This window comes from Trematomus bernacchii, unplaced genomic scaffold (assembly GCF_902827165.1).
Source record: "Trematomus bernacchii unplaced genomic scaffold, fTreBer1.1, whole genome shotgun sequence".
Lineage (NCBI taxonomy): Eukaryota > Metazoa > Chordata > Actinopteri > Perciformes > Nototheniidae > Trematomus > Trematomus bernacchii.
The window spans coordinates 1205302-1230238 of NW_022987608.1; the positions used below are offsets into that span (position 1 = coordinate 1205302).

At 39.6% G+C, this 24937-nt stretch overlaps 1 protein-coding gene across 1 annotated transcript; it reads right to left on the reverse strand.

The window, feature by feature from the left end:
* Positions 1-24937, reverse strand: cmah (cytidine monophospho-N-acetylneuraminic acid hydroxylase). The gene is made up of 16 exons (XM_034131455.1): positions 24915-24937; positions 24707-24742; positions 24081-24298; positions 15177-15268; positions 13213-13322; positions 10868-11058; positions 8782-8862; positions 8610-8676; positions 8418-8499; positions 7669-7806; positions 6515-6650; positions 4662-4805; positions 3637-3811; positions 3128-3244; positions 1743-1858; positions 1-801 (listed from the first exon to the last, which is right to left on the reverse strand). The coding sequence occupies exons 3-16, from the start codon at positions 24290-24292 to the stop codon at positions 702-704; spliced, it is 1761 nt and encodes a 586-aa protein (XP_033987346.1). The 5' UTR covers positions 24293-24298; positions 24707-24742; positions 24915-24937; the 3' UTR covers positions 1-701.

The following is a 24937-nucleotide window of genomic DNA, read 5'->3' on the forward strand; positions in this document are numbered from 1 at the left end:
ATGAAGAAGAGGGGACACATGTTGATGTAGAAGAGACATGAAGAAGTGGATTTTGCATAATAGGTGACCTTTAAGGTATTACATGTATGTTACTTTGGAGCTTAATTGTCTACCCTTTGTCAGCATGTCACTTGCAGGTGGTTCCTTCACACATTTGTTAATTGACCTCTTTGTAGTGTTTGTGTAAGTGAGCAACACTCCCTATGATTAAATTAATAAAACTCTCCTGGAAAAGAGTCTGTTGCATTTGAAACGCAGTAGAAACGGAAACACACACAAGAGGAACAGGCTGTAAACTAATAATAATTATTTTTATGAATTATTATTGCATTATTGTATTCCAGACCTTCTAGAGGTTCCAGTGTCACCACATATTGAATGTACTCCATTTCCCAGTATTCTCTTCATGCTTTGAAACTACAGTGAGAGAAAAATCATTTTGAGGAGAAGTCAAAGTGTCTCCAGACGAAGTACACTAAGTTTACGTCACTTATCAACTTTTATTTAAGCTAAATGTTTACCTATCACCTGCTAAAATTAAGTATGCAAAAACGCCAATTTCGTTCAATTTGCCTTACTGAACGAAAGAAATGTCGTTCAGTAAGGCAAATTGACTATCTCGGATACAAGCCCTGCTAAAGCTTTCGATCATTAGTTACCATAAGCAACTGGTCATACCAGACCCCAACAATAAGTCATATTCACATCAATTCACAGGACGAACCCATCTCTGCCTGCTGCAGGAACTCGTCCCAGTCTGGCGCGGAAACTGGTAGCTCTGTCTGGAAGTGGTTCCAGAACCTAGAGACCGACAAGACACATTAACGTTAAAAACATTTACAATAGAGTGCTGCAGTGATGACGTATATTTGGAGGCCGACCCGGAAGTAAGCTGCGCATGGGTTCCCTCGACAAAAAAACAACGGGATTTCTCCATAGGATTTTGGAATATTGTAAAAAATAAGATCTGTGGAAAACGAACCTGTTTGATAAATGCACGTTTTGTTCAGCTGGATAATCTCCACATGTTTACCCTACTTTTATCATTTTCTAATCATAGATCTAATCGCCAGAAGCAAAATGCTAACGTCATGCTATAAAGTAGGGTCGCACGACTTCAACGTCACGCCAACTTAAGATCCATATTCAAAAATACAGATTCAAAATTGTACAAGTTGAAGTGTTGTTTGAACAGTTTGCAGGAGGCAGGTACTTGCTTTCAAGCAGAACAGGGGCAAACAAACTTAGCGGGTGTGTTTACGTGTTCGGCGTAATGACGTACAACGTCCTCGACAACTTCTGTAGTCCTATTCAGCCACTTGTTAACAACCATCGTTTTTCCGACACGTCAACTCTTCAAGAATCACCAGTGGGGTCACTGCTGATGTATTTAATGTCGTAGAACAGAACATGATCCGTCTCTTACATTTGTGTCAACCACAGACCTTATTTCCAGATATTTTCCAGAAACTAGTTCAAAAAACCCATTGACTCTGAGACGAGGGAACAGGAAGTGGTACAATGCTGACTCACTTCCGGGTTTCAGGACTCGTTCCTGCACCACTCTATAAGTTGGCATGTGTAACTTATTATCTCAGACCTGTGTCTTGCTATGAAAACCTGCGTCATAAGTAGAACAGAAGTGCTCAGAAGTGCTGAAGTAATCGAAAGACTGCTGGGATTTTTCTGGTGTTTTCTGTTTACTACTGAAATACATTTCAAATGAGACAAAGTGTGTTTACTTGTGATGGTAGATATCCGGGTCTCGGCTTATGTGGTTCTGGAAGCCGATGTACAGATCATCCCAGAGACGGCCGTGCAGCACCGCAGATCTCATCACGCTGATCCGGTTTTTGATCTTCAGGGATGAAACCAAGAAAACATTGAAGCTGCATGAACGAAACAGGAACTCTGATGAGTAAAATAATGCGCCGCACAAGAGTCTACGACAGACCGTTCATGGGTTACAGAGGTGGGACTTAACGAAGTACATTCACTCAAGTACTATTTTGTCGTACTTTACTTGAGTATTTCCACTTAATGCTACTTTATAGCATGGCCTTCTAGTCAGAGCGGAGCATGACACCTGAATATTCCCTGTGTTTTTGTTTTTTATATTTCTGTTGTAAATTATTGTCTTTTATTGTGATTGTAGTAATGTGTTTTTATTACATGTACAGCACTTTGGCTCGACCAAAAATCGCTTTTAAATGTGCTATATAAATAAAACTTGATTTGATTTGATTATACTTTTACTCCCCTTACATTTTGGAACATTAAGTGTCCTTTTTACTCCACTACATTTACTAACAATAATAGTTCCCAGCTATTGTTTACATATAAAACATATGACGTTTTTATATGATATCCTGCAGTACGTTACTACAGATTTATTACAAAACAAACTTAAATTGTCTTAATAATGTCCTACATGTATTTGTAAGCAATAAAAAGAACGAATCACTTAAAGGTGGGGTAGGTAATTCACTTCAGAAACACTTGTTGTTATATTCCATGGAATGCTCTTAACATCCCGATAGCAATGAATAAATTAAATGCTTTGACAATAAATACATAAAAACATTTCATCTGTGGAAGCCGTGGCGCTGTAAAAAGCACGACCAATCATCTGAGCCGGCCCGGCTAAAATATCTGGATGGCCTACCTGCCTGTCAGCCTTCCATCTGTGCACAAACTTATCTCGTGCCCTCATTGGTCATGTGCGCGTTCGTGTGTGTTGGAGGAGGGGCTCTGTAAGGAAGTCTGAAGGAAGGGGCAGATTTTTTTCGGCTGCGTAGTTTCAAATTCTAGCGCACTCGAGCTGGTTTCTCCATTCTTACCTTCCCTACCTTTAATATTCCATAAAAATATAATACTTACAAAACGGCCATGGTGCATGTGTACTTTGGATACTTTAAGTACATTTAGCTGGCTATATTTCTACTTAAGTAGCATTTTGAATATCGGACTTTCAGTTGTCATGAAGTATTTTCAGACCAAAGTATTTATACTTTTACTTAAGTAAAGGATCTAAGTGCTTCTTCCACCTGATGAGCATTGAGCTGGATTTCTTTGTAAATGACTTGATTTTTTGTGTATTAGAGTTTAAATATTTCCTATGTCTCACCTCAATGTAGAAGTGCTCTCTGCCAGGCCTGGCGGTGGGAAAGGACAGATCCAAAAAGTCCACCAAGTAGTCGTAGCCACCAGCATGGGGTTCAAAGTTGTCCTTTGTCTCGATCACCTTATATATTTGTGTGAAAATATTTGCTCTGGATCAAAAACACATCAACAAGCAACAGCAAGAAAGGACAAGAGGGCTAGCTAGTTTCTGTTGAGCTAGTTATTAGCCATGCTAGCTGCATCTCGATAAAATATAATATAATAAATGATCTCAGGCATTATATTTAAGATTGCCAGCAAATCATTAACCCACATTTCAACACGTGTTTCCAAATATGCTGCACATTTCAATGTAATTTTGTTTATTGGTAATAAGCAAATGTTAGCATGCTCAAATGCTAAGCTAAGATGGTGAACATGATTACTTTACAACGCTCAGGAAGGTTTTGCAAAAGTATCTGCGATTCTACAAAATAACAGAAAGAGAGTCTTCTATGTCAAGTTTATATTTACCCGCATGACAAGGTTGTAGTTTTGAAAGCCTGCCCAGGAGTAATAGAATTTGATCCAGCTTTTATGTTTGAATATCTCAGAGCCGATGGCGCCGTTTAGTTCATTCAAATACAAGTTGAAATCCCATCTGTCCTTGTAGATTTGTGCATTAGCCGGGGGATCAGTGATGGCCGCTCTGTGTTTGGTTGTGTAATAAAAGAAATAAACACATACAAAGAAGGTGAACTTATGATGGGTCTCCATGTGTGTAGTTTAAATTATCATATTAATCAGCACAATCTTTATATAGCCTATTTTGTAATCTGGGCACGATTCCTGTTCTCTGTTCTCAAAAATGCTTTGAGTTCAGACAGGGGTAGACAAAAGCCTTTTTAACAGTGACTGGCAAATGTACGTTTTTGTGAGTTAGAAGAAACAACTGTGACTGGCACATTTTCTAAGCCATAGTTAGCTAGCTTTTAATGCTAACAACTGCTAATGCTAAGTCTTAAATATTTACCAAGAAAAGGGCAGCCGTAGCTAGCTAGCTTATTAATGCTAACTCTGTAAGATTGTTTGAAAGTGCTGTCAGAGAATCATTTAAAATCAAGAACCATGTATATAGGTTTTGCTAGTGGAATTAATGACAACATCCATAATGTTATGCTCAAAGACAAAGCCTAAATGCCTAAAAAAAAAGGACAGCCGTAGATAGATAGCTTATTAATGCTAACTGCTAATGCTAAGTCTAAATGTCCGAAAAGGACAGCCATAGTTAGCTATCTTATTAATGCTAACGCTGTCAGATTGTTTGAAAGTGCCGTCAGACTTTCATTTCAAAACAAGAATCATGGTAATGGGTTTTGCTTGTAGAATAATGTGTTGTTATATACACACACACACACACACACACACACACACACACACACACACACACACACACACACACACACACACACACACACACACACACACACACACACACACACACACACACACACACACACACACACACACACACACACGCACAGGAAAGCATTGTCAACCTGTTAGTGGGGTCTCTCAGAGCGAGGCCGAGGTCCAGCACACTGCCTGGTTTGGGCGTCCATGTTTTGATGTCTGGTGCAACTTTATTGATCAGCGCGTTGAGGTTCTCTGCACTGTTCTTGATGTTTGTTTCCCTAATGGATCTGTATGCACAGAACACAGTAGAGACTTATGAAGACGGATGAACAATGAAGATAATAAGTATTTCTCAGTGTCTCCTGTCATTTGAATTTAAGAACGCACCTGTGGCAAAACGCCCTTAAAATATGACTGTGACTCAACTTAAATTAAATCATTATCGGATAAATTGATCGTCTGACATTTTAGGATTAAATCACATAAAACAAATAAAAACTCATATTTAATAATACACACTTTCCTTTGACGTTCTACTGGATTATGTCATTTCCTGCACACCCTACCAGCTAATCCATTCTCTTTCCTGTTGTTGTGAAAGAAGGCCTTTCTAAATAATAAAAAATGAGCGTTTACAACTGCAAACAGATGCAATTACAATAAATGTTCTTTAAAGGTCCCATGTCATGGCCATTTCTACTGATCATATTTCCATTGTTGAGGTCTACTAGAATAGATTTAAATTGTGCAATTTTCCAAAATCACATTGGTTTCTCATACAGCATCTCTGTATAGTATGTGTATTCTCTCTCTGTCCTACACGGCTTGTTGGAGCTCCTGCCGCCCCTCCCTGTGAGCCCAGTGTGCTCTGATTGGTTGGGATGTTGCGAGGCTCGTTGCTGCTCGCCGCTGCTGCGAGGAGCGGACAGGTTTCCGGGTCGGCGATACAGCGAGAACAAGCAAAGCTCATCCTGAGCACACACAAACACTCACAGCCGAAGTAAAAACAATAAGTGTGGCTTGATATTGAGCAAGAAAAAGGTTTATAACGCTGTGAGAATGGGTCTGCGGAGAGCATTTCTCCGCCATCCCAACTCGTCTATTACCAGCGTTCAGGGAGCTCTATGCAAGTCAATGGGACTCCCTGTTAGTTAGCCAAGGGATCCTGGTGTGTGAGGTGCTCCGCGGATTGGTCCATTTGGGCCAATCCGGTCATTTGTTGTTGATTTGGGTGTTCACACGTCACAGAACCCAGGAAGTAAACAATGGAAAATGAGAAATCTCCAACGAGGCGTTCTGGGGCAGCACAGACAGGTCTTTTCTGTGTTAGAGTTTTACTCGCTACAGGTTGTACTTTGAGGGTTTGTGACTCTGCAGACCGTTTACATGCAGAAAAACCTTCATAACACACAAGGGGACGGGTAATAACCGGTAAAGCATGACATGGGACCTTTAAAATATATATTATTCTGAAATAGGCCACTTCAGACATCCTTTTACTGTGGTGCAATGTCAAAAGGACCGCTCTTCTTTAGGTCAATGATTCACAGATATTATTGGTATACTACATATGATATACTATATGGACGCAAATCATTCTTATTGGGACTTGGCTTGGGAACCAAAGGGTCGCCGGTTTAATTCTCCGGACAGACCAAAGTGTGGGCTGTTACTTGGAGAGAAAATTATCATTCACGTTTATTTCATTTGCTTCTTTCCATCTTAGCCAGATATAAATGATTAACTTCCTGAATTTGTAGTCACATGACATTAGATAGAACGTTTTCTGGAAACAGGGTCTGGGTCAACTTATCATCGTCTCTCCTACTTTTTATTCACATAGATCTCTCCAAGCTAAACTACACATGAACTAAGTCTGATTTAGAGCTAAACATATCATCTTCATTTTTCAACCGGGGAAAAATAATGAGCTTTTAAACCCATGTCTTATTTATCATCCACTAGTATTCCTCTACGAAATCTGAGCAAGTTCTACCTGTCTGATGGATGAGCTTCCACGAAATAGCCAGCGAACGGGCAGTAGATCTTCGGCTCCAGGGACTTCACCAGCGCAGATTTGTAATTCAGCAGCTTCACCCTTTCGTTTTTGATAAAAGTTTCCTTCCAGGAATCTGGTGACAAACATGAGGGCATCACGGTTATTTTCTACATTGAGGGGCTTACTAAACATAATGTGGCCATGGGTGAACAGCACTCATTTTGGGGAGGATTTGAACACATTTTTCTTACCCCTGTTCCCAACTTATTTAAGGCTGCCTGCCTTCTTGTAAACTACGCTGCAGCTTCAAATACGATGCAAATATAAACACACAAAAACACATGCAAATGAAAAAACATAACCACCAAGTTGACAACACATGCGCTTTCTGAATGGTGCTGCGCATGTGTTGTCCAGTTAGTGAAGATGTTTCTTGTGTTTTGCCACATTTGTGTTTTTAAATTTGCAGCGTTTTTGAAACTGAAGCGTGTTTCTGCTAAAGGAAATGTTTGGGCCGTGGTTGATAAGTGGTTGAAAGACAAGGACAGGATACATATATCATATGTCTGTCATGGTTTTGGATTTATGTTGCCATTTTCCACCTTTTTATTTTGAAATGTTTTGCTCCTTGAGTCTTGTCTGGTCCTACTTCCTGTGTTTGCCTTCCTGTCTTTAGTTTCCCTCCTGTGTGATTGTGTTCACCTGCTGCCCCCCCCCCCCCCTGTGTTTAACCTCCCCTCTCCAGCTGTGTCTTGTCTTGTGATTACCCTTCTGTGTATTTAGTCTTGCTTTCACTTGTGTTCCTCGTCCGGTCGTCCTCAATGTAATCTGCATGTTCCTGGCCGTGAGTTTGTTCTTGTTCCTTGTGCCTTGACCTTGTTTCACTCGGTTAGTCGGATAACTCACTAGCACTTTCAGTTTTTGAATAAAGCTTGCTTATTGTTACAACCTGGATAACCCCTGTCTGTGTTATTTTACCCAAACCTGACAATATCGCACGGAGACAGACAAAGAAAGAAACAGACAGAGCCTACAGGGCTTTAGGTTTTAACAACAGGGCATCCCCTGTCTTGTGTCTTTGATGGAGATCTACCTTATTATGTTTCTCTACTTATTCGGAGCATGATAGTGTAACATGTAATGAGTCTCACCTGTGTATTTCCCCCCAAAGAAGGTCATGGGAAATCCAGATGCTCCTCCAGCAAAGTCACTCATCATTAAGTCCACATTGTTGGGTAACTTGCCTCCATTTGGCCTGGTGCAGTCCACAGTGTTCAGGATCATGTGACCTAAAACAGAAACACATGGTCATTAATATGGACAATTATTTGATTGCTTTTTATAAATTACACCCATATTACAAACTTATTTTACCCATGTTACAATGTTAATAGACCTATATTACACCCATGTAACACCAATATTACACCCATTTGACACCGTAATAACACTGTTATTACAACTCTATTACACCCATTTTACACCCATATTACACTGTTATTAGACCTATATTACACCCATGTAACACCAATATTACACCCATTTGACACCGTAATAACACTGTTATTACACCCATATTATACCCATGTTACACCCATATTACAATGTTATTAGACCTACAGTATATTACACCCATGTAACACCAATATTACACCCATTTGACACCGTAATAACACTGTTATTACACCCATATTATACCCTTGTTACACCCATATTACAATGTTATTAGACCTATATTACACCCATGTAACACAGTTCTTACACTGGTATAACACCCACTTTACACATGGACACAGCCTGTCAAATGTCACAGGATAGTGGATACAGACACCATTTAAGGGTTATCTTATGGAAGTCATGCATCTCTTGTAATAACATTTAAAATTAAACAAAAATGCACCTTTATATTCAACAATGAGGCAGGTGTCAAGTTCGGGGTGCACACCGTCCATCAGGATCATGAATCTTAGGTGTTCGTTCACCTGAAGCAGACCAAGGGACAGTATAGTGAACAATTAGCGGAGTCTATTCATTATTATTCCATTATAACAGCCTATCTTCACACATATTTTATGAAAGTATTTGTCATTACATTTTGCCAGACTCCAAAAGGAACAACATTGATGTTGGTCAGTGGGACTTGGCTTTGCTCCAAATACCTGTTGTATCAAGGAACAAAAGGGGCATTAAAACACATTTAAAGAAAAGTATTATTTTAAGCAACAGATGTAAGGAATTAAAGCGAGCTCAAAGACTTTACTAACCAGAAGACAGGTCTCGACGTGTCCCCAACATAAATGGGTACATCTGGCCTCCTCTGTGCCAAGTCTTTCAATGTTGGGTAACTACAAAAGAAAGGACGGTTCAAATCACAGATATACATAGAGCTCGGGAAAAATGACCACTGCAAAATCTACTGAAGAATACAGAGTTATTGGCAAAGTCCTAATCACAATTTATACAAAATTGCTAGTAAAACCTCCTCTCTGAATAGTCTTCTGGTAACTAGAAAAGACAGGACAGGTCATCTTAGTGACGGAAAAATAAGGTAGGCTATTTCGCACCATGTTTCTGTTAGTAAAAAACAATAATAATTGAATGACGTTATGATAACCAGCTATTAATGCTTGTTTTTTTATCTATTTATCTAAACCTCTTTTGCGGGTAAAAAAACTGAAAATTAATTAAATGTATCATATCAACACATTTGTATTAGGTTAGTTGAAAGCAATAATATTAAGATGAAGCAAATATGTTTTGATTTAAACGTAATATTATTGCTTTCAACTAACCTAATACAGTTATGTGAAATCTGTTGACGTAATACATTTGATTAAAGTCAACGTTTCAGTTTTTTCAGTGCAGGTACCTTACCCGGTGCTCTATATATATCTATACTTCAACATTTGTCAAAACTGGTTAAACTAGAAGTATGTTATTGAACACTTTGTACTTTGAAGTATCTGTTGTTCCTGCTTCTGCTAATCTCCATTCTTGATTTTCAACACCTGCAAATACAAATATGTAGAAACGTATACGTACGGCCCTTATGGATAATGCCGGAGGGTTTGTTAGTCTGTCGAAGGTAGCAAACAAGGCACCTGTGCTGTTTTTGTTTCTGGAATTTATGTCAGAGAAGGTCATGTCTCTCTTTACAGATTTCAAAATGAACCTGGAGATTAGTTTTTCGCCACCTGCGTTCAGCTTTTTCGACACTCTCTTTTTTCTGTTCTCACCGTCATGGCCTTTCTCCATGGAGGTATTTTCTTGCCAGTCACTTCCTTTTACCTTAGTTGCCATCTAATTAAAATGATCTACCAGCTCATTTACTGAGATGTCACGGAGGACACGTGTGGAAGAAATTCTGAGTAAACAGTTCCCTTGTGTTTTCAGATAAATACTGTTTTGTGGTTACCTCTTTTTGAAGACAAAGAAAACACAGGAAACAAAGAAAACACAGGAATGATCAGAGAGCGCAACATCAGTCATCACAATGTCAGAGATATTCAGACCCATAATTAAGAGTGGGCCCCTTATTGTGCACAGCATTTAGAGAGCCGACAGTTTCCCACAGATATTTAAAGTCTTCTTCCAGCACTTCTGAATGTTGCTTCACAACATTTTTAGTACCACATTTGTCACAGTCAGGTGTTCAACCCTCCCCCAAGTTTTACGACAAAACGGCTAGTAAAGTAATGGAAACTGTCTGACAGGGATTGTCTAAATATATGTATGAGTTCTGCTATGTTAGAGGGCACTGCTGAGAGTCTGAGTGAGTGAACTCTGTATAAAGTGTTTCCTCAGACTGCAACCCTTAAATAGACATTCATATAATATTTTGGAAAATTAATTGATTGCTACGTTACACCCATGTTACACTCTTATAACACCTAGACAATAATACCACCTTTAACACCCCTATTTCACTATTATTGCATCCCTATTATACCCACGTTAGACCACTTTATGATGTCATAACGATTTGTTGGCTTGTGTAACCATTAGCCAATCAGCAACCAAGGTAACCCCCCCACCTTATCACCTGAATCTCCTCCTAGAGCACCATTGAGTTCTTTTTAACCAAATCTCTCTCAGAGGGGCGTGGGGAGGGGCTCCTTATTTTCATCTAAAGTAACACACAGAGAATCAGCACTTTGGAAACAGGGCTGAAACAGAGGGGATTATGGGATGCTGCAATGACCTGTTTGGTGTTTCAGCCAATCAGAGACATGTTCTGTATATATCTGAGACCTGTAATATATTGATGAAAATCAGTATAATAGGGGACCTTTAACTCCTTTTTATGGAGTTATTATAAAAGGTGACGACAGTGTCTATGGAAGAGTTTACCTGAGGTGGTCCGAGTGCATGTGGCTGATGTAGATGAGATCTGCAGAGCACAGTCTGTCCATGGCATCTGCTGGAGGCTCGTGGAGGAGCCACCATCCTCGGGCAAAAGCAGGACCCTTCAACCACGGATCGAACATGAAGCAAGTCTCCCCAAACTGCAGCTTCATGCAGGCGTGGGTGATGTACGTCACCTGTGGGGTGTTTAAAACATGCTTTATATAGGGTAGGGTAAGGGTTTGTAAGACAAGATAGAAGGGAACAGACATTTAACAAAAACATCACTGAAGAGAAAAAACATGCTCAAGACTCTCTAAGGTACATGTTATCTAGGACTTAACCATTTTAATTTAAGGATTGTGCAGAAAGGAGGTCTTTAGTTTAACCCTATTAAAACGCGAGACCCTGTGTCTCCAATTTGATGGAAACAATTCATATTCGCTGTTCAGGAGCTGATGTTGGACAGCCTCAATATGTTGTTATGGTAGGCTGAATCCTGGAGTCGATGATTGTGTTGTGTCAAAATGGACACTGAGGGTCAGTCTGGGGCCTCATTTAACGTGGCGTACTCAAATTGTACGCCAATTTCTAAGTAAACAGCTGCAATCAGCTGTTTGCTTAGAAATTGGCGTACAAACATAAAATAAATATAAATCGTTTTTATGAATAATAAAGCCCCAACTGTTTTCTACTTCAATGTGCAAACCCAGCTTGAATGCATCTGGTTTTCTGTCATTCCTTGAGTCGTTCCTGTGCGTCTGCAGGTGGAATTAATAAATATGAATATGGGGTGTTTCACTGACCCTTTTTATGCAACAATGGGCGTTACACATTTCAAGTTGGTTGTGATGGAAACAAGTGTATTTCTTCCTGTGTTTCATCAATTTTTTAAATGAAGCCCCCTGCCGTGATGGAGGATTCTTTCAAATGATGTTGTCACTTTTGGAAATAGGAGTTCAATATAACCATAATCATAGAGGAGTAAAACTGAACATTAACTCAAAGGTAAAACTGCCTCTGAGGCACCGGAGATCGAATCGTGCGCAGGGAGTGATCCACGTCCAGACAAGATCGTAGTTTTTGTGCATTTATTACATAATCCATTATTACCAAAATACATTTTCCTTTATCTTTGACCCTTTTCCTTTCCTGTGGCCTCCTTGTGTTTTCCCTGGTAAAAAACAATACAGTATGCCATACTGGTGCACTAATCCCACAACCATCCGTCTCCAATATATACAATTACACCAGGTGCCCAGTGGCGGCGCCAGGGTATGGCTGGGGTAGGCTACAGCCATACCAAGAAATGGCTTAGCCCCAACATAGCCCCACCATGAAAAGTGATGCAAATTCAATTAAATAATAAGCGAAATGCTAAATGTTGAGAACACGGATTGCGAAAATATACGGGTCGTGTCCACAGCACACAAACTGATCCTGCTGTAACAACAAGTGCACGTTACTGATGCAATATGGTTGAGACCATTCGGGCTTATGCTATAAGAGGGGTGCAAGGAATAGTCTAAGTAGTGGGGGAGTTTTATACACTAAAGGTGTGGAAATTCTCTGGCGTTATAATATCAGCGCGGCCGCGGTCAGATCAAAATGCCTCCGAATGCAATTTGAATAGACCTACAGCCAATCAGAGCAACGCAACGTTGGATCTGCGTCATGCCTTATTGATTGAGATCAATCGAAACCGCCATTCAGTATCCCCATTGGATCTTCAACGTGTACTATCATACGTCACGTTCACAGTGATCCCTTTTTATTTACTACAAGACAAATGTGCCGTTTTATTTCATACAGTTCCATTTTGATTGAGACAGGGAAATAATCTAAACCTCACGCGTGGCGTTTCACTGTCAAGGGGGGCGATATAGCGTGTATGTAATTACATTGCAAATACTGACTTGAGCACCACCACTGTATGGGTTAGCCCTACCATAGATTACCCAACAAAAATGCTCTGGCGCCGCCACTGCAGGTGCCCAAATCAGTGCCCAAAGATGCCTTCAAGGTTTAAATATCCTAATTCTGGGAATCGAAAAGAAACGTGGTTTAAAGGTCAAAGATGGGTTCGGGTAACAGTAAAACAGGAAAATGTGTTATCTGGGGATGCAAAATGGATGAAAGAGAAGGATGAAAGGAAAATAAAAGGGTTAGAAAACTGTCAAAAGAACCATAATTTAACGGGAAGACTATAACTTTTATTCATGTACCTGTGTTATTCATTTTTGTAAAGCACTTTGAATTGCCTTGTGTTGAAAAGTACTATATAAATAAACTTGCCTTGCCTTGCCTTCAAAATAAAAGCATAAAAAACGACTGTGTCACAGGGAACAAACCTTCACTTCTCCTTCCTGGAGCTCCTCGGGCTCTCGAGGGTCCGCCAGCCAGGGGTCGACGGGGCTCAACTCAACCAACTGAAGCCCCCCATCATCCAAAATCTCTACTTCTGTAAATGAGATAATACACACATGCTCAGCTGGTGAGGGTCAGAATCACTGTCTAACACACTGGGGAGCAGTACTGTACTTAAGTTCACATTTGAGGTAGTACATTTTCAGTCAAAGTATCTTCTTCTCCACTACAATTCAGAAGTAAATTGTGTACTTCGACTCCACTACATTTATTTAATATCTTTACAGATCTGGATGAATGATGTGAAATATAATCAAGTGTTAAATCAGACTTTAGTTCCACCTGGAGTAAATTCACAAGCCACCCTGCACTGCAGTATACAAAGTCATTCAAACTAGCTGCACCTTTACCAGCTTTGAGAACACTTTAATGATCAATCATTATAAAACATATCATATATATTATTCTGAAATGGACCAATCTGCACAATGACTACTTTTACTGTCGCTACTTTCACTATATTTTGATGAGAATACTTTTCTACTTTCACTTGAGGAACATTTTGAATGCAGGACTTTTACTGTAACAGAGTATTCCTACACTCTGGTACTTCTACTTTTACTCAAGTACAAGATCTGAGTACTTCTACTTTTACTCAAGTACAAGATCTGAGTACTTCTACTTTTACTCAAGTACAAGATCTGAGTACTTTTTCCACCTCTGTCTAACACTGGGTAGCCCTACATGTTGAACTAAGCTCCAGGAGTCACATGTGTTCAAAGTTAGTAATTCAAACTAACACCTGGGTTCATTCAGTGGTAACATAAGGGCAAACATAAAAAACCTTGGTGTAACTTTCGATCAGTCTATGCTACTAGACAAACACATAAAACTACTGACCCGTACATGTACGTGTTTTTTCCATCTCAGGAACATTGCCAAGCTCAGGGGGGTTCTATCCAACGCAGAAATGGAGATGGCTATCCATGCCTTTATTTCATCCCGGCTTGATTATTGTAATGCTCTGTTCTCCTGCCTCAACAAAACATCAATAACCCGGTTACAACAGGTCCAAAATGCTGCAGCCAGATTGCTCACTCGGTCCAAAAAGACATGCCACATCACTCCGATCCTTTCTGCCCTGCACTGGCTCCCTGTCCATCTCAGAACCCAATTCAAAGTATTGGTCTTCACATATAGAGCTGTCCATGGCCAAGCCCCAGCCTACATTAATGACCTGATCCACCCTCGCAGCACAACTCGGGCCCTGAGGTCCTCTGAGCAAGGCCTCCTAAGGGTGCCCCGGACCAGGCTAAAGACTAAGGGGGACCGTGCCTTTGAGGTGGTGGCCCCAAGGCTTTGGAACAAACTCCCCCAGATAATAAAAACCTCTGCCTCAATAGAGATTTTTAAGGGGCAGTTAAAGACCCACCTTTTCCGACAGGCCTTTGGGGCGTCGGAGGAGGTGAGTTAGTGGCTGTCTTTTATTGGTGTTTTATCGTATGTTTTATCCTATGTATTACCTGCTGCTGTTTTATGTTGAGAAGGGTGCTATATAAATAAGGTTTTACTTACTTACTTACTGGTTATGTTGAGGAATAGTAAAAACTGTTTTGTTGGGGTAAGAAAATAGTGGTGGTTTCTGTTGAAATAGGTATGATCAAACAACTGTGTGAGCCCAGAGATCAAATGTTATCATGGTGACAACGTTATCAAACACCTGTGTGAGCCCAGAGATCAAAGGTTTTCCATCATGTGCTGAAAATCCTGAATATTTTGATATTTGAATGGTTTCTGTAGCTGAAGTTATTGAGAGCCAAACTATTTGGTTGAAATAATAAGAAGTGGAAGTTGAAGAATAAAGATTTGAAGAACAGCAGTGTGAATGCTGTGCAAAAGTTCACACAGACAACTATTCATGGACATCAACAAAGAAAATGTAATTTACCAAGCTCGTCCTGCAAGAAACTGTCAGGTGGGTTCACATATTTCATCGTTGACACGTTCAACTTCCAGTTGTGCTTCGTGCATTTCACAGTCCTGTGAACAAAGAGACTGTCAGTGGTAATTGAAGACATGTAGACACCTCATAATCCCAGTTTTGTGATTATGGCAGACACATATAGACATACTGGAGCCACTCCCCACGCCCCTCTGAGAGATATTTGGTTAAAAAGAACACAATGGACTCTAGGAGGATATTCAGGTGATAAGGTGGGGGGGGGGGGGGTACCTTGGTTGGTGATTGGCTAATGGTTACACAAACCAAAACATCGTTATGACATCATAAAGTGGCCAAAATCTGATCAGCTCATTTTCAGACAGGTTTTTATATAAATGGATCAGGACAAAAAGAGAGAGAATCTTTGTTCCTGAAACTTTCAGAGTCTCTTTCCACAGAGGGGACACATGTTGATGTAGAAGAGACATGAAGAAGAGGGGACACATGTTGATGAAGAAGAGACATGAAGAAGAGGGGACACATTTTGATGTAGAAGAGACATGAAGAAGAGGGGACACATGTTGATGTAGAAGAGACATGAAGAAGAGGGGACACATGTTGATGTAGAAGAGACATGAAGAAGAGGGGACACATGTTGATGTAGAAGAGACATGAAGAAGAGGGGACACATGTTGATGTAGAAGAGACATGAAGAAGAGGGGACACATGTTGATGTAGAAGAGACATAAAGAAGAGGGGACACATGTTGATGTAGAAGAGACATGAAGAAGTGGGGACACATGTTGATGTAGAAGAGACGTGAAGAAGTGGGGACACATGTTGATGTAGAAGACATGAAGAAGAGGATTTTGCATAATAGGCGACCTTTAATGCACTGTAACCCAGCGACGTGCAGTCAGGGGAGGCAGGGGAGGCAGAGCGGGCCCGGTGCCACGAGGGGGCAAAAGGGGTCATTGCCCCCTCAGTTGTCTTATTTGCCCCCTCACTTTGAGCATCATTCATCCATCGAAAAGTAAAATAAATGTCACAATTATTAAATAACTTTAAATAATTATTTCCCCCAATACACGTTACTATGTCTAGATCAGATATGTGGGCAGGCAGTCAAGCAACGTGTAAAAAAGCCTCAACCCCAAGTGAGCTTGTAGTCTTAATTAATGTTAGCGTGTGTGCTTAGCTGTGAACACAGTCGGATGGGTGACCAAAACGTCCCCGTTTTCCGGGCAAAGTCCCCTTTTTCGGTGGCCGGTACCCGGTTGAAACTCCCGATAATGTTCCAGTTTTTGAATGTGCGTTAAAAAACATAGAGCAAGGTGAAATAAAATGTTACATGTCAGCAGGGGTTAAGTTGGGATTTGATATGTGGGGGGGCTCTGTGTGGAGGTGCGAGAGGGGGGCGGAGGTCGAGGATCTCATTATTTGACCTTAAGGGATATACACTGTGGCCCTAAAGCAACTGCTCCATTATCTGTATCAAATGCACACATTGATGCCACCAAATGTCACAATACAAATAGAAAGTACTACAAATAAACTGGAATTCATTTACATCTTAAATTATTAATATACCGGTATATACACAAAAAAAGGTTTACAAATATCCAACCTTCAAATTGCTTTTTTAAATCAACACTGCTCTGCACACTTGCTAAAGAACATTTGTGTGGAAATCTCAATTCATTTGTAGGGCTGCGTGAGTATGGCCAAAAGTATGGGAGTAAATCTCACTGTAAGCTATGTAATCATCACCAAATTCTGTGTGTTATTATGACCGATCATAACTCAGCTTTATGCAGACATACATTTAGCATGGTCTACAGGGCCGGTTTTTGGCATAGGCGACATAGGCGGTCGCCTAAGGGCGCCAGATCTGGGGGGGCGCTGCGCTGGCAGCTCTGTTTGCGCTCATCCTAATTTTCGGCCTTGATGTAACAACATTCATAATTAAGTAAATGTAACACCCTTTTCACCCCGGTTACACTTTTCATTTGCCCTGTACGATGGGCGCTGTAAGTGATGAAAATGGGGGGTGTTGGCTTATCAGGCGCCCACAGCTCACAGCCAAAGTGGGCGTGGGAGCGAGCGAGAGAGATAAATGCAATTTATGTAAACAAATATTTCCAAGGCACTCCTTTATAATTATTGGGATAAACAGGTTTGAAATCATTTCAATGTATGCTATAGGACAGTAAACCAGAAATATCGTTTAAAACTTGAGAGATAAAAAATATGCATAAATAAATGTTAACTAGGTAAAATAAGATATGAATGAACAACAAAAACAAAATAAATTACATTTATTTGTTATTGGCTGTGGTAGGTTATTGGTTATGTTCACATATTTGATTATTAAAATGTAAACCGATCTTTTTCATATGGGTGAGTTGTACCCCCTAGATCAGTGGTTCTCAAATGGGGGTACGCGGACCCCTAGGGGTACGTTGGAGTACTGCAGGGGGTACGTGAGATGTATTTTATATTAATGAAAAAACAACATAAGTAATGCATTTAAACAAACTACTAATAGTAGATTAACTACTTTATTCAAAAGTTTACAGTAATTCTGGATAATAAAATGGGAAAAATAAACGGGGTGCTCTCTTTTCCTCTCCCTCTCTCTCTCTCTCTCTTTCCCTCTCCTGACAGCCCGTCAGTCTCGTGCAGCTCGCTGAACCTGTACTAAATGACCCGACAGTAAAGAATACATATATTTCTAACTAGTTTAGCTAGTTCCAGAGTGTGTTTCTAAGTGTGTTAGGTCTAACTCTTAGTGTATTTTGCTCCGCTCACCGGTCCGTCACAGCGGGGGAGCTGTGATCCGGAAGACCTCCGTGTTCTCCGTCAGCAGCAGCTGATCTGATCTCTGATCTCTCTCTCGTGTCCGGTTATACTTCACTCGCGTTTATGTCCAAATCTATCAGATCTAGCTACTTCTAGTTAATTATATGACTGCCTGCTTATCAAAGGACCTAAACAATAAGCGATGCTTGGCAACGGCGTGTGGCCGCAAAGTATAGCGCAGCATTATGCATATGTTTGTATGAGGGGTCAAAATCCCATGCTCATAAAATGCTCATATATATTTTTCTCTTCATTCCCCACGCCCCAAAATAAATAAATATACCAATTTTAGGAAAAGTAACGAAGTTTGAGCAGTGTGGGTTTTATATTAACAGAGTTACATATATTTCAAAACGCGAAGTGTAATAACTGCAGTTTGCCTCCCTGTCAGAATGACAAAGATCCTCAGTGAAGCACAAGCCCATGTTTCTCACTACATTGTAAGTACAACTTATTAAAAAGATCAGTTCAATGCAACTAATGTCGTCTTAGCGTTTTGGTTTGCCATGAATTTAGTGATGGATTGTAAACATTTGAAATGTAGCATTTAAGTGTTACAAGGTTGTTGTTTTAATAAATCAGACACTGATGGTGCAGCGCCCTACTGTACCTCTTTATATAGGCTTTTTTCCCTAAAAAAATGTTTTTGCGCTGACCAGGGGGTACTTGGCTAAATGTTCTTTTCAAAGGGGGTACATTATTGAAAAAAGTTTGAGAACCACTGCCCTAGATAGTCTCTAGTAATGTGTGCTTAAAGTGCACCAGATTGAAGCATTTTACTTTACATTTTCAAACATTTCTTCCCGGGGGGGCATACCCCCGGACCCCCCCTAGAGGATGTGACGTCCACACCCCAATTAAAACATGTTCATACAATACTGAATACATTTGAAGCCTTTTTGATGTATATTACCTATGTCAATAAGTTTCAGTTTTTGTAGTGTATTGGTCTTTTGTAGAGATTTTTCATTTATTCTTTATATATTCTATTGTGTATTCCTTGGATACTTTTATCTTTTCTACTGTACGATTGAAGTAAATGTGGGAAGCGTTTAACAACAGCCATTTACTTCAAAGATTTTTCTCAATGTTATTCTTATTTTTGTTAATCCTGGAAGAATGCCAGAAAAAAAGACATTCTCTTCAAGAATAAAAGAAAACATGACATTATTAATTGTGATAACAAATTAAATAAGTTGTTAGGTTAAGTCAGGGCCGGTTTTTGGCATAGGCGACCGCCTATGTTGCTTATGCCAAAAACCGGCCAACAACAAAAATTAAATAAGTTACATTTATTTGTTATTGGCTATGGTAGGTTATTGGTTATGTTCACATATTTGGTTATTAAAATGTAAACCGATCTTTTTCATATGGGTGTTTAGAGTTGTACCCCCTACAGTAGATCAGGTCTCTAGTAATGTGTGCTTAAAGTGCACCAGCTAAAATCTCGCCTAGGGCAGCAAATTGGTTAGAACCGGCCCTGATGGTGTAGGAAACGGGCTCCGTGTTACAAGACAGGTCGGGGGTTTGGCGGTACCACTGCAGACTCTCTGCACACACACACGCACACACCGCTGCAGACTCTCTGTACGAAGGAGCCGCGGTGCTGCAGCTCCTGATCGGAGCAGAGACACACGTTCACTAAGCGGAAAAACTATATCCTCACAGAGATCTGCTATTTTAAAGTAAAGTCAACACATATCGACCCTAAATAAAGTCTATATTAAGAACGTGAGATGTTTTAACATATGGCTTAAACAAATGACAAATGAGCGAGGGTGATAACGTCAGAGCATCGTCCTATGTGCCGGGGCTGAGCCCCGGACAGCCCCGGCCCAATTTAACCCCTGCATGTCAGTAAAAACAGAGTAACAGTGTTGTGCCTGTTTGTAGCGTTAGCGTATTTCTTCTTCTACTACTTCTTCTTCTACTACTTCTTCTTCTTCTCCCTCTACTTCTTCTTCTTCTACCTCTACTTCTTCTTCTTCTACCTCTACTTCTTCTTCTTCTACCTCTACTTCTTCTTCTTCTACCTCTACTTCTTCTTCTTCTTGTTCTACTTTCTTATTATGGTCCTTGGTCTTGGAATGACCTTCAATCAAGCCTAAAACTGATGGCACTTGTCTCTATATCATGTTTTAAATTGAAGTTGTCTGAAGTCCTCACCACCAGCTGCTCTTGCAGTAATAAGTAGTGTACTTTTCTTACTGTCCCTAATGTGCACAATGTAGTGACTGCTTTTTCGTCTTTTGTTTTCTTAGTTATGTTCTCTGTATTTTATATGTTTGTGTTATGTGTTATGTGTAACGTTGCTGCCTTCTTGGCCAGGTCAGCATTGAAAATGAGATTCTATCTCAATGTTTTTATCTGGTTAAATAAAGGTTAAATTAAAAAAATAATAATTCAATGTACCTTCCCGCAAAATATTGGACAAAAGAAACTCGGCTAGTAGTGTCAACTAAATCCATAGTATTAGAACAAAAGTGCTTTAAACGAGGTAAATTACGAATGTATGTTCTCAATCGCCAAGTACGGGATTTAATATTAAATGAGTTTAGATTAGATTTATTGTCCCCAGGGGGAAATTCATTTTCACAGCACTGTGAAAACAATATGAAATCGACAAAAAATAAGACAGACATCTACAGATAGCACCACACATGATGGTTACTTGTTATTATTTAGGGTTGCCTGTATGGATCAGGATTTTGCCAAAGCGAGCCCTTTTACTATAATAATAATATGTTATGTATTATATAAACCATGTTGGTACAATGAGCGACAGTGACGGATTTTGGAACATTGATTTGATTTTTCTCATGGCAGTTAGACTCTAGAGACAAACCAGGGGACTGTATGTTTAATCTGTGTCTGTCCATTTGGTGTAGTATTTTATCCAATATTACATTTGGTTTATATATTAGTCACTTTGTTATGAAATGCCAGGTTTTAGGCCTTGGTTTGAACATTCAATCCTGGAAATAAAAAATCAACCAGATTAATTTGTCTTTAATCCTGATATAGAGTAGATAGTAAGTAAGTAAGTAAATCTGTATAGGAAGACGAGTTAAGAGATAGAGGAGAAAAGGTTATGGTATAATTACAGAGCCAGTCAATTTATACATTGAGGAAATCAATGTTAGTCTGTTAACCAAAGTGCAGCCATCTAATAATGTACTATCGTTAAAGATCAGAGGAAAAGAACCGAATGAGAGGGGTAAATCCGGAATACAAATAAAGAAGCAAAGAGATTGTAGAGCAGTGAGAAGGAAAAAAGCTTGGTGTGTCAATTCATTACATTGCCAGTATTTTTCGTTGTTGTGAAAAAAAAATCGCCCCCTCGGATTTGTTAACAGCCCCCTCAGTCATTTCATCCTGGAGCCGGGTCTGAGGCAGAGCCTCACCTGTCATACTCCAATGTAACGGAAAAACAACTAACGAAAAACTAAATAGTAATAATAATAAAATGTCTCCACTGATCTGTGTTGAAAGTGTGATTTATGTATGATTCCAATCGCTTTTTATAAAAATCAGCAAATTTGCCGAGCTCCGCTACGGGAGCAATGAGAAGTGAGGCAGGGACGTGCTCTGCCTCTCGTAAGCCCACAGTAACTTGCTGGAGCACGGGCACTAATTTAGCGCGGGCACTTATTTTGTGAGCGTGCTCAAGCCGCCAGTTACTGTAGGGCGAGGTGAGGCACAGATGAGCTCTGCCTCACTTCAGAATGCGTCACCCCACAGAAACTGTCTGGAAAGCGGGCACTAAGCGCATGCCTGTTACCATCTCACTGTAGGTCACCAATGCAATGTTTGTAGATCCCTTTATTACATTTATCCTCGCCATCCATAGTCTCTAAATAACTTATTTCACGTATATATGATATTTAGGCTCGCTGGTCTCATCATACAACGGCAATGAAAAAAGCACCAGGAGAGGCAGCCATAACCTCTGCCGCACTGAAGGGGACGCACGTGAGCCCACAGGTTCTTGTTGCTACTGTTATTCTACGCAGAGACGGTAGACGCAAACAACAAACTAGACTTTTGAAACTACAGGAAGATAAGGAGGACTTTTACAAAAAAGTAATAGAGATTGTTGTCCAGAAGGATAGCATGGACTTCATCTTCAAGTCAAGGTAAGACCACATTTGTAATGAAAATGGGATCTTACTAAGAAAGAACAATCCAATATTTAGATTTTGGGTATCCTTTTGTTGAACGGTCTGTTTAAAATGAATCGAAGCATCAGACTAAAAAAGCTTTTGAAAATAACCGAATATTTCGATTAAGGTCAAAATATAATATTTGTAAATCTGACTGTCAGTGCCTCACCAGCCATGAACCTCACCGCACGTCACTGCTGTAACCTGTTTATCTGCTGAGAGCAAATACATTTTATATGCTACACAAATATGGCCAGGATCCGTTGAATTTTCGGAATATTGGGTTGCAGATTAACATTTTCCAAAGGGGGGTTCGTTTAGCATGAGACACTTGAAATAACTAAAGGATAAGTTAAAAAAGAAAGTAGAAAGAAAGTGAGGTCAAAGAAAGCAATGATTGAGAGTCAGAGCTAAACATTTCAGATTTCAGACCAAAATACACACAATTGTCTAATTATTAGCTTTTCAAAAGGTTTTTATCTAAAATCTATAATGCGTCATCAAAGTCTTTAGAGGCCGAAATAAAGATTGAAATGAAATAAAACAAATATAAAAAACAATGAAATAGTGCAAGACCAATGTGCAAGTAATGCAGATTAGGTACAATGTGAATGAAATACATATATTCATAAACTTTTTGGTGACGTCTCAATACTATAACATGCTTTTTATGTCACTTAGTTTAACTTAAATTCCCGCTATAATTTTCTTTAGCCATGGTTGTGTACTTATTTGTCTTTATTTCTATTTTATGACAAATTTCTGCTTTCTTTTTGATTATTGCATGCCTTTTTTACATTCCACTTTTGCTGTAACGCTGTACATTTCCCCGCTGCAGGACTAACAAAGAGATTCTGATTCTGATATGAAAACCAGTAAATGCAAGGTGTGTCCAAACTGCGGCCTGGGGGCCAACTGCGGCCCGCTGTCTATTTAGAATTTCTTTCAGAATATTCTTAAACTATAATGGAGGATGGCCCACACCCGAAACTTGTACTTTTTTAAATATATAGTAAACAGATAATACACATTAGTATTCCCACTTTTCAAATAAATTACATTTGAAAACATTTTATAACACATCTTAGTTGATAAAAAAAAGCCCAATACCTTATTAGTATAACAAGTTTGAAATATACCCTTCATATTTCCCCTTATTATAAGCAGTCTGAAGCTTCTGTTTTAAGGGATGAGCTACCAACACTTTTTGTAACTGTTTTTTTTCTTAATGCAAATTCAAGTATCAAGAATAAATGACCGAGATTTGATTGAATTTGCTAACCTATAACTTCACTTATGAGGCAATATACCTCACCTCTAGTGAGCGGCCCAGCCCTTCGAATATATTTCTGTACGTGTGGTGCTATCTGTAGATGTCTGTCTTATTTTTTGTCGATTTCATATTGTTTTCACAGTGCTGTGAAAATGAATTTCCCCCTGGGGACAATAAATCTAATCTAAACAAATGTAATATTCAATCCCATACTTGGCGATTGAGAACATACATTCGTAATTTACCTCGTTTAAAGCACTTTTGTTGTAATACTAAAAGGATTTAGTTGACACTACTAGCCGAGTTTCTTTTGTCCAATATTTTGCGGGAAGGTACTTTGAATTTAATCTAAATTAAAAAATCTGATCTAGACATAGTAACGTGTGTCGGGGAAAATAATTATTTAAAGTTATTTAATAATTGTGACATTTATTTTACTTTTCGATGGATGAATGATGCTCAAAGTGAGGGGGCAAATAAGACAACTGAGGGGGCAATGCCCCCTTTTGCCCCCTCGTGGCGCCGGGCCCTCAGTGGCCCTCAGTGAAAAAAGGTTGGACACCCCCGCTCTATACAGTACATTTAAAACGTGGAATAATAGAAGGAGCTCACCTGCCGTCCAGGTCTTCGATGTCTTTGATGAACAACCCTCCTTGGTGTTTGCACTGGTTCTTGCACGCTTTAAGAACATTGATGCTCTTGTCTTTGTAAATGATGTAACATTTACCATCCTCTGGGTTTTTCTTGAAATTAGCTCCATCTTTCAGAGAGCCCACAGCTTCAGCGTCCAGCGAGAACAACACCTTTGCACTTTGAGAGGTCATTTTACCCTAAACAATTATAAATTCAATTTTAAGTGGACACTTTCAAAGAACTGCTCCCAGAGTGTTTGTATCGAGGAGCTACAACAGATATGTATTTATCCATGTGTTTAAGAGCCTCCTCCTGCAGGTTTCTGGGCAGGTCCTTTGGCTTTCAGTCAAACTTGATATATCAGCTTACTGCATATAGACTGTTTAACCAGGTGTAGTATAGTATGTCGTTAAAAATGACGACATACTATACATACCCCCCCCACACACACACACAAAAACACACACAGGTAGATAGATAGATAGATAGATAGATGGATAGATAGATAGATAGATAGATAGATAGATAGATAGATAGATAGATAGATAGATAGATAGATAGATAGATAGATAGATAGATAGATAGATAGATAGATTAAATCCTACCTGGCTGAACCCTGGGGGTTCTTCATCCTTTACATGCTAAAAAACAAGGCAATAAGAGAAATTAAGACACAAGAAATAAACAGTCCAAAATATTTCCCACTGCATTGCTACACAGAAGTTTTCCCCTACAAATAAAGAGAGGAACTGTTGGGGCCCCTAACTTTGACCCAGTTTATCAGTTCAAACTGTCCTGACTGAGCACACGCACCTGTAGCCTTGGCTGCTGTGCTC